Source organism: Lolium perenne, chromosome 1 (genome assembly GCF_019359855.2).
Source record: "Lolium perenne isolate Kyuss_39 chromosome 1, Kyuss_2.0, whole genome shotgun sequence".
Taxonomy (NCBI): Eukaryota; Viridiplantae; Streptophyta; class Magnoliopsida; order Poales; family Poaceae; genus Lolium; species Lolium perenne.
In genome coordinates, this window is record NC_067244.2 from 257,889,338 (window position 1) to 257,899,632 (window position 10,295).

Genomic DNA, 10,295 nt, shown 5'->3' on the forward strand with positions numbered 1-10,295 from the left:
GAACCCGTAAATCGACTGGAACAATACGGTTCCGGCGTAATTTAAGGGCTCTGTTAGAGATGCTCTTACCTAGCTAGCTAGGCATGCATGCATGAAAGGTCAGGTAGAGCAACTTTAATAGTATAGCAAACACCTGGCTACAAGTAAGATGACATGTCATCTATAGCCAACATATAGCTAAAATGAATAATAGTTGACTGTAAAAATGTAGTACTTTATTAATACATGGACCACATTTCACTCATAATGTGCTAGAGTTGGCTCTTGCACGACATGCCACTTACCTTCTCTTTCCTCCTTCTCTCCCCTCCAACTAAGCACAAATATTATATATTTAAATTAAATCTGTATAGCCTGCTGACTACGTCTTATTGTACTTGCTCTTAGTTAGCTAGCTGTGATCGAGGGAGGCCACCTTCTCATTCCTCTTCTCTCCGTCAACTAAGCTTAAATATTATATTTAAATCCTTATAGCCTAGTGACTACGTTTTATTGTACTTGCTCTTATTTGGTTTGTTATGGCCAAGGGGGGCCATTGCCCCCCACCCACCCTTAGCTGAAAGAAAGTTACCGTAAATACCTACAATTTGTGTTGAATTATACATACCCAAGGGTATAGATACATAAGTTGCAATCAGCTAATACATATGGTCGATCACTAACTTGATCAACTAGATTACCACAGACGCTTTTGGCCGTGCTGATACCGATCTCACCGCCAACCACCCTTTCGTCACCGCGATGGAGCATCGCCCCGTCGCCGCACGGCCACTCATATCCCCTGAAAGCTATAGATTACAAGACCACCCTAAGGTTACATAGTGGATCGATGACATGCCCTTTGGTGGGAATTCTCGAGGAGAATATGGTGAGGTCTTCGTGTCGTTTGGAGTGATTTGTCTTCCACACCGCTCCAACAGAGAGTAGCACTCGCAAGAGTGTGAACTCCAGGATACATCGTCGTCTCCGCGTCATCTCGGTTATTCCTATACCCGATCTATTTACTTATGCACTTTAATTTGTGATAGACTTCGTGTTTGAAATTATATATCTTGCTATCACATAGTTGCTTGTATTGCTTAGCATAAGGTGTTGTTGCACATAGGTGAACCCTAGTTACATAGGTTTTATGCTTGATAAATTAAACACTAGTTTTATTCCGCATTTGTTAAGTCATATTCATAAAAGTTTTAAACCGCCTATTCGCCCCCCCCCCCCCTCTAGGAGGCATCCGTGTCCTTTCATTTCCATCATGAAATATTCAATGCGGTGCTTGATCAAATTATCTTAGTTCATTAATCACTTTGTTGAAAGGTCTACTGAACTATTGAGGTGCATAACTTGTCTTGATGGAATGAATTCATTTGCAAATTTTGATAACGACAAGTTAATTGAACTTGTGAGAATGTATGCCGAAGACTTATGTCAATGTGAGTGTATAGTCCTTAAGGAACAACTTGGTACATTTATTGTTGATGCAAGAGATGATCCAGACTTAATTTGCAAATTGTATTGATCTTGGGAATCTTGCTCTCAAGACGGCGCGAACAGATAGACACACGACCTTTCCATTGATATATCGTCTTATTGAGTTAGCCTTAATCTTGTCGGATTGCAATGGCAACAGTGGAAAGAGAATTCTCATCAATGAAGATTATCAAGACAGATTTGAGGAACAAGATGAATGGTGATTGGATGAATCATAGTATGTTATGCTATATTGAGAGAGACATATTTGTGAGCATTGATTGAAGATGATAAGATTTTGGATCGAATCCAAAGTTTGAGGTCACGCGAGAAAGAAATACCATGCGTAGCTAGTGGTAAGTTACTTTCTTATCGATATCTGATGCATCACGTGTTCATCCATTGATCCGTACTAATTTCTGGGTTTTGTTCTTGTCTTTGTAGGTTTCGCTTCTTTTCCCATGATTGATGAAGAAATGGTAGGGTAGTATCAGATCAAAGCTTCATTATTAGGTACTAAGAATTGCGGCCGCACTTTTGCATGCTTTTGTTATTGCTATTTGCATACACAAGTTATGTTTCACGTCAAAACCCAACTTATGTACAGAGTATTAAAAATAGTTGCTCAAAAATAGATGCATCTCCACGAGCAAGAGAGGTGTGAAAGTGCAAAAGTAAATTAACTAAATTAAATGCAGCAGAGAGCATACAAAAGCGCGGTGATGATCCCAAGTTCTCGGCGGGTAGGTAACGAATGCCCAAGCTGCCGTAAGCGTGCGCTCCAAGTCGCGGCACACGGTCAGTTACAGCTGTCCAACAGAAACACACACTACACACATCCCTCTGTTCCGGAGACGGGCCCACCGAATCATCTCGATCCTCGCTCCGGGCTCGCCGCACGCCGCGCCGCCGTGCCCAGCCACAACAGCATATACACTCACACGTAGTCAGACCAGCGACGTCACCCACCCGCCCCTCCTTTTCTCTCCACAAATCCGCACCTCCGGTTGCGCCGCTCTCTCCTCCAGCAGCAGGCACGGCAGGCAGGCCGCCGGCGCCGATCGACTAGCAGGTGACGTACCTCCGATCCTCCTTCCTTCCCTGCTCCGATTTAGTTGCGCTTCCGGTTTGCTTGCTGCCTCCCGTGCGCGACTCACCGCGCTTGTCGCTCTCCGCTTAATTAGCCAGATATTTCGTTTGGGTATGCGTTGCAAGTGTTTGATCGGTGTCCCTCGTGCTGTTCCGTGCTGTGTTGTGTTGCTGAATTTTGTTTTTCGCGATGGATCGGGCGCTTTGTTGGTTCGCATGGATGCGTTGATGGGTTTGCGTTGATGAGTGTGTTGCGACTGGATTCGAGATCATGAATGCTGGTAGCGGTTCGTTTCCCGTGTAGATTTATGCGGGGTTTTTCTCCGATTTTCCTTGACATTTCGATCGGTTTTGGCTGCAGGCAGAGCGGAGTGGGAATCAAAGGAAAAAAGGGAGCCGCCACCATGCAGGAAGTTCTCCTCCCGGCCCACCCGGTGCCGTTCGGGTTCGGGTTCGGCCCAGGGCCGCTGGGCTTCGTCGATCGCCGCCTCTGCTCCCCCGCCCTGCTGCTCCCCACCGGCGACGGCCTCATCCACGGCGGCTGCTCCCCCTTCACCCCGAGCCCCAGGTCGTCCCCGCGGGGCGATGGCGTCTTCTACCGCGGCTGCACCCCGAGCCCCAGGTCGTCCCCGCGCGGCTTCACCCCGAGCCCCAGGTCGTCCCCGCGCGCCGCCTCCACCCCCTCCTCATCCTCGTCCGGCTCCCGCGTCTACGACAACGACACCGCGGCGGCGGCGACGGAGCACCGCCTGCGCATGGCCCGCTTCGCGCTGCAGTACCAGGACGCCGTCAACCGCTACCACCTCTGCGTCTCCCAGCTCGCCGACGCCGCGCGCGAGGCCGACGCGCTCCGCCTCCACAACGCCGGCCTCCGCGGCGCCAACAACGACCTCGCCGGCCGCGTCGTAATGCTCGGCGGCAACCGCGGCCCCGCCATCGCCCTGGCTGGCCAGCTCCGACGCCTCCACCTCGGGCCGATGCAGGCCATGCCCGGGGCTCCTCCGATGCTGCTGCCTATGCCGTGTCCCGCCTCCCCAGGTCCTCCGATGCTGCTGCCGATGGCGCGGCCCGCCTTCCCGGGTCCTCCGATGCTGCCTATTCCGCGTCCCGTCTCCCAGGGTCCTCCGATGCTGCCTATTCCTCGTCCCGCCTCCCAGGGCCCTCCGATGCTGCCGATGGCGCGTCCTGCCTCCCCGGCCGAGAAGCACGCGGTGCTGCCGAAGAGCATCTCCATCCGCTCCACCGGCTACCTGAAGATGGCCAGGAACGGCAAGCATCGCGTGACGAAGCAGGCGAACGTCGGTTCGGTGAGGCCTAATCCCAACCCCTCCATTGCGACTCAATCGTGCTTGCATTGCAATCCATGTCGCTCACCTGTTCGGTCATTTGCTTGCCGGTGTCCGTGCAGCAGCGCGTGTTCGTGGGCGTGGACGGCGCGAAGCCGGAGGAGGAGCAGAAGGGCCAGCTGGTGACGTCCACGGGCGGGCTGGAGTTCGAGGTGTACAACCAGGGCATGTTCAAGACGGAGCTCTGCAACAACTGGGAGGAGGCCGGGGCGTGCCGCTACGCCGACCAGTGCCAGTTCGCGCACGGCATCGCCGAGCTCCGCCCCATCATCCGCCACCCGCGCTACAAGACCCAGGTCTGCCGCATGATCGTCGGCGGCGCCCTCTGCCCCTACGGCCACCGCTGCCACTTCCGCCACTCCATCACCCCCGCCGACCACCCCCTCCTCCTCGCCGCCTGACCGACCGACCGCCAATCACTCTCTTCAGTCATCCCTTTCTTCCCTCTATCTATTATAGCAATACCACGGAACAAACACAATCCAGAAAAGTAGAACCAAAAAAATGGGAGACGGTAGATAAGGTAAAGTTAGATCCAAAGCAAACGGCACAATGTGAATAGAGCTAGTTGAGCTATTCTTATGGGGTTGATCTGGGATTCTGGATCATGGTCTGCGACATAGGATTTTAAGTTGGGGGGTTCTTTCTTACATGGTCTCTTCACATAGCCACTGGTTACAGTTACATCACCTTGTTTCTTAGTTGCGTTTTTGAGAGGAAATTATCAGAGTAGTGCTGCAACTGAATTTTTATTTTGAGTCTTGATGTTATTTTGGGGCACATCTGGGAAGTGTCCGTAGGCGACATCAGACTTAGTTGTACTGGTTCTGGACAATTGGAGATATGTTTTTGAGGAACAACATGTAAAGCATGGATTTCATATTCTCTGTTTCTAGTTTCCACTGCTCTGTTTTCTCCGGCTCTTTAAGCTTGCTGTTTGTCTTTTCTAGTTATCAACTGCAGTCTTTCAGTCTAGCACTTCAGTTATGTTGTTTCACTGAGAATTGTTGGAATTTACTTGAACTTTTATGTCAAGGATTGATGCCACATGTGCCTCGTTTCTGTTGCTCAGTTTTCTACATACCTTTAGCCTTTCATGTTCTAGTTCCCAGCTGCAGTCTGTCTGACTAGCAATGCATGAAGATCTCGTATAGTTTCGTGAAACTACGTAATCGTGTCTAGCTTGTACCCTCCGGATCAAGATCTCGTTGCCCAATGCCGGCTGCAGCCTGCAGCTCTTGTTCTGATTTCTCTGGTTTGTTGAGTATGTGGCGGCAATCTTGGGGTGGGCTACATTGTGATAATTCGCTCCCATAAGATAATTGCAACCGGCCCGATTTTCATGCATTAGGCCTCGTTCGTTTTATCACGAAGAGGAAAGGATAAGCCTGGATCAGGGCCCAATCATAGCCTCCCAGCCCTGTTAGGTAATTTTTCCAGCCCGATGGACCGGTGGTCCTTATTTAGAGCATCACTAGCAGTGCCCTCAAACTGGTAATCCTTAAAGCCAGTTTGAGGACCGAGAAAACATGAATTTACGCTAATGATACAAAAAATCATGAAGCTATTTTGAAGTTACAACAGAATATCTGTCAGAAAGAATCCTTGTCAGATAACAAAACTCCAGGACGCGAACATTGTGCTATATTTAAAAGCTAGTAAAAATACTAAATACTGAAACTATGTCATGCAAATGTTTACTTTTGGCTAAATTATGCACAATTGATAAGGATGGTGGTTCTGTCTTTTCTCTAGTGTGCAAAATAATAACTGGTGACTGCTGCTGTGAAAAAACTAGGAAAGTAATTGGACATAATAGTAAGGCAACTTGGTGTTCCTTGCACTAGTAATGCAAAAACATGAAGCTACATTTAATTTACAACACTATTAACAGAAAATCAGTCATAAGGCATGTCCTTATCAGAGAACCAAAATCTAGGACATGAACATGGTGCTATCATTCTGTGTATGACACAGTAAAATTCAAAGAAATACTAAATATAATAAAACTAACTTGTGGAAAGAAGTCTATTTTTGCCCATTTGCAAATATAATTAACAAACTCGGGTAAGTTTTGTTTAGATCCACATGGAGAGACTCCCCGGTTCACTTACTCGAGCAAAACCAACCCAACGTCAGTTTGTGAGCAAAAATAGAACATAACTATTGCACGAAACTAAATACAGAAAATAACTTTAGTGTGACAGCACTAGAGGGCCTCCTACTAGTACTTTGGTATCATTACAGTTTTTAGACTTAGACAGAAAAGAAGAGGTAGAAACTCATGTAAGTAAAATCATACATCGAAGTATTATTGCATACTTAATGTACTAAGTTTTGTGGTTGGCGTGAGAGAAAGTAGAGACCTATATAGGCGTACACGCAATCAGAACTACAGTAACTCCGCCACCGATCGAAGACACGGCCATCTAGACCTTCTAGAGGAACACTCAGCCCGCTGGTTCGATTTGCGGCGGGTTCCCGAGCCGCCAGTGCCACGGGAGGATCGGGGCGCGAGTAGTGCGATGATATATGTCACCGCTAGTTCATCCTTCCGCCCGATGTATGGGAGGACCCTGGCCCACACACTGGACCACTACAACTGAAATATGCTTGGCTCTACAACTGAAATATGTTTGGCTCATGGGAATTCAACCCGCGACGCCGAGCGGGTTAACTGGCGATGTGGCCTACCTCAACGCCATGTTAGTCGGTCACCTCTTCGACAACTACGACGCCGCGGACGAGGACAAAGACAGGGAGGAAGACGAAGATGGTGAGTGCAACGACGGTGGGCAACCGATCTGCCTATCATAAACCTTGAGATCCAGCCGCAAGAGCGGACCGAGGACGAACCCATCGAGCTCGCCAAAGTTCACCAAGTGGCAGGGCCTTGCCACCCAGCTACGAGAGTCCGTGTTGGCATCGGTAAGGCTCGCGACACCTCCAGTCACTCGTACACGCGGTGTGTCGCCACCTCCTCCACACTAGCGCCTCCGCCGCTACTTCCTGTTCCACCTGCGCCGGCGCTAGCAGCTACAAGTGTTCCTCCTCCGGCTCCTTACTTACCCTGGCCATGGATGCCGCTAGCCATCATCGACCTCGGTGACGACGACTAGGCGGCGGCCATGGCGTGAACCCTAATAGCTAGGGTTTTTATTATCTCTTTTATTTTAGTTTTTATCATCAGACTATGTAAATTACGTTTATTGATATACATTTTTCGGAAAATTCCATATGCATCGGGCCACTACGGCAGACGCGGTCCAAACAGAGACGCGCTGATTTTTGGCTCGACCCAAACAAATTAAAAAAAGACACATTTGATGTTTAAAATGAATCGGTGCGATGAAGATGCCCTAATAGGCTAATAACAATGGTGCACGTTTGACATCAAACCTCAGCGACAAACAAAAATCAGGTGTGCAGGTGCAATAAACACAAAGCTTATCCATTTATTATCCTGATCTCAGATAGACAGCAAAAATTGCAGATCAAGAAAGCTTAACCATCTCGATGCTTAACACCCCTGCTGCAGCTATACTCCACAATAGGCCTTAAGCTTGTCCTCGTGGTGACCCCCCTCCTCGGACACGCAGAACCGAACGAATTCGTCGTAGTCGTAGTCCCTGAAGCGGCGAGGGTGGCCGCCGGCCTCGTCCACGAGCTCGTCGGGCGCCCGGATCACGGACCCGCCGGGGATGGAGAAGAGCATGGCGGAGTACCTCGTGACTTCTCCGCCCACGCTGATCCGGTGGAACGGCGCGTGCACACGGTCGTTCGACCACGCCTGCATGCGCGGAGCAGCAAATCAAGGCGAGGAAAGATCGGCTGCAGGGGAGCGCAAAGTTGAGAGTCAACTCGATCGTACCCGGAGAGCGTTGCCGGCCATGACGACGAGCGACGCCGGCGACGGGCGGACGAGGATCCACCGGCCGTCCCTGGCCTGCATCTCCAGCCCGTCCACCTCGTGCTGGCACACCAAGCTCAGCGAGTTGGTGTCCTGGTGCGACCCGTACCTCACCTCCCTCTCCTTCTCCCCGGCGGTCGGCGCCCCGTACTCTGACACCCGGAACAGGTGCCACATGGGCTCGCTCTGGGCCTCGCCGTGCACCCCGAGGCCTTCCATGACCATCCGCCGCACCGCCCCCTCCAGCTCCGCCATCTGCGCCGCCGCTCCATGGACGGTTTCGCTGTCGTCGGCGCGGCATAGCAAGATCAAACCAACCGATCTAGTAGTAGCTAACTTATGACGCGCAGGAGTTTTGTAGATTACCAGAAGACGGCGTTGTCGGCGCCGGGGAACATGAGCTCGGCGAAGGCCTTGATTTCGTCCGGCCTGTGGCCGTCGACGATGGCGAGGCTTTCGTATGCGTCGAAGCCCGGGAGCTCCCCAAGGTAGCCGTGGAAGGGCTTGCCGGGCCCGTAGGTGTTGCGGCGCTTGGTGTCGGCGGGCAGCGCGAAGAGCGGGCGGACGGCGCCGTCGAACAGCGCCGCGCGGTGCGCCGGGGCGAGCGCCGGGTAGTGCGCGTCGAAGCAGCCGAAGGTGGCCAGCGCGTCCATCACCTGCGCGCGCACCACGTCCCACCGCCCGGTCCCCGGCGCCGACGCGTCCACGCCGGTGAAGTCGATCCTCGGGAGCTCCGCCGCGCCCATCGTCCTCGGCCTCTCGATCGCTGGCTGCCTCTCGATCGGTCTCGGTCGAAGCTGGTAGATGGTCAAGCTCAGCTATGTCAAACATGCACAGCGATGGGGTTGGTGGCTACGTGGGCCGCTACAGTTGACTCTCTCTGTGTGCGTCTCAAATGGAAAGATTCCATATCTCCTAAAAAAGAATATCATACTCAATCAGTGAGGAGAGACTAGAGGCCATTTCTAGTCCAATGGAGTAGCTTTGCCTTTTTCATTTGAATTTGGTCTAAAATCGATTCTGATTTCGCCGTGACACGTTCAGTGCCGGGAGAATGGAAAAGCATGAAAGAAAACGTCAAACTCTTCGACTTAAAGGAAGTCCAAGATCAAGAGGTTAAGTTGGGAGAGACTATCTAGCTTCGTAGCCTCGTCGATCTACCTTGTCTTTCTTTGTATCTCTTTTTTTAAGCTCTTTTACGGTGATTGGTATGGAACTTTGGTTCCGTCTAATTGAATTTTGGTTCCGCCTAATATAATTTTTCGTGATCGTTGATGAAATCTGTGATAAAAAAAATTGTAAGTTCTATAATAATATGACACCACAAAAGAGCTCCTGAACGGACGTTTTAATCGGTGTTAAAAAAAAATCAGAATCAGATCGGAGGATTTGATACATCTCGATAGAGGATTCTGATACATCTCGATAGAAAACCAGGAGCCCCCGTCGCCGCCACGCAGCCACCGCTCCGCCGACGCCGCTGCCCCGCAGCCTCAGCTGACGCCTGCCGACGCCGCTGCCCCGCAGCTGACGCCGCTTGCCGTTGCGCCATGCAGCCGACGCTGCTGCCACGCAGCTGCCGCTCCGCCGACGCTGCTGCCCGCAGCGCCGCCGCCATGCAGCCCCACAGCCGACGCCGCCGCGCTGCCCCGCAGCCGATGTTGCTGCCACGCAGCCGCCGCCCAGCAGCCCCCGGCCCCGCAGCCGACGCCGCCCCTCCCCCTCCCCCCTATGGCGAGTGATACGTCTCCAACGTATCGATAATTTCTTATGTTCCATGCTTATTTTATGACAATACCTACATGTTTTATACATACTTTATGTCATATTTATGCATTTTCCGGCACTAACCTATTAACAAGATGCCGAAGAGCCAGTTGCTGTTTTCTGTTGTTTTTGGTTTCAGAAATCCTAGTAAGGTAATATTCTTGGAATTGGACGAAATCAACGCCCAGGATCTTATTTTTCCACGAAGCTTCCAGAAGTCCGGAGGAGATACGAAGTGGGGCGACGAGGCGCCCACACAACAGGGCGGCGCGGCCCAGGTGCTGGCCGCGCGGCCCTGGCGTGTGGGGCCCTCGCGTCGCCCCTAAACCTATCTCTTCGCCTATAAGAAGCATTCGTCGATAATAGTTCCAGTACCGAGAGCCACGATACGGAAAACCTTCCAGAGACGCCGCCGCCGCCAATCCCATCTCGGGGGATTCAGGAGACCGCCTCCGGCACCCTGCCGGAGAGGGGAATCATCTCCCGGAGGACTCTTCACCGCCATGGTCGCCTCCGGAGTGATGTGTGAGTAGTTCACCCCTGGACTATGGGTCCATAGCAGTAGCTAGATGGTTGTCTTCTCCTCATTGTGCTATCATTGTTGGATCTTGTGAGCTGCCTAACATGATCAAGATCATCTATCTGTAATGCTACATGTTACGTTTGTTGGGATCCGATGAATAGTGAATGCTATGTTATGTTGATTATCAATCTAT

The 10,295-nt window shown here is 51.3% G+C and overlaps 2 protein-coding genes across 2 annotated transcripts; one reads left to right on the forward strand and one right to left on the reverse strand.

Annotated features, from left to right (window-relative positions):
• Positions 1–2,330: 2,330 nt before the first annotated feature.
• LOC127327732 (zinc finger CCCH domain-containing protein 39) lies at positions 2,331–4,797 on the forward strand. Its single transcript, XM_051354529.2, has 3 exons — positions 2,331–2,539; positions 2,918–3,863; positions 3,965–4,797. The coding sequence occupies exons 2-3, from the start codon at positions 2,961–2,963 to the stop codon at positions 4,301–4,303; spliced, it is 1,242 nt and encodes a 413-aa protein (XP_051210489.1). The 5' UTR covers positions 2,331–2,539; positions 2,918–2,960; the 3' UTR covers positions 4,304–4,797.
• A 2,540-nt stretch (positions 4,798–7,337) lies between these two features.
• On the reverse strand, positions 7,338–8,752 carry LOC127327731 (probable 2-oxoglutarate-dependent dioxygenase AOP1). The gene is made up of 3 exons (XM_051354528.2): positions 8,179–8,752; positions 7,774–8,095; positions 7,338–7,692 (listed from the first exon to the last, which is right to left on the reverse strand). Exons 1-3 carry the CDS (start codon positions 8,556–8,558, stop codon positions 7,441–7,443), a joined length of 954 nt encoding a protein of 317 aa, XP_051210488.1. The 5' UTR covers positions 8,559–8,752; the 3' UTR covers positions 7,338–7,440.
• Positions 8,753–10,295: the final 1,543 nt, after the last annotated feature.

What these genes read in the sequence shown, in the direction of transcription:
- LOC127327731 (XM_051354528.2), bottom strand. Translation starts at nt 8,558, where the DNA reads ATGGGCGCGGCGGAGCTCCCGAGGATCGACTTCACCGGCGTGGACGCG. An exon ending in GCCGACAACGCCGTCTTCTG is followed by an intron (nt 8,096 to 8,178) that starts GTAATCTACAAA and finishes CGCCGACGACAG; the next exon opens with CGAAACCGTCCATGGAGCGG. An exon ending in TGGCCGGCAACGCTCTCCGG is followed by an intron (nt 7,693 to 7,773) that starts GTACGATCGAGT and finishes CCGCGCATGCAG; the next exon opens with GCGTGGTCGAACGACCGTGT.
- LOC127327732 (XM_051354529.2), top strand. Translation starts at nt 2,961, where the DNA reads ATGCAGGAAGTTCTCCTCCCGGCCCACCCGGTGCCGTTCGGGTTCGGG. An exon ending in AGCAGGCGAACGTCGGTTCG is followed by an intron (nt 3,864 to 3,964) that starts GTGAGGCCTAAT and finishes GTGTCCGTGCAG; the next exon opens with CAGCGCGTGTTCGTGGGCGT.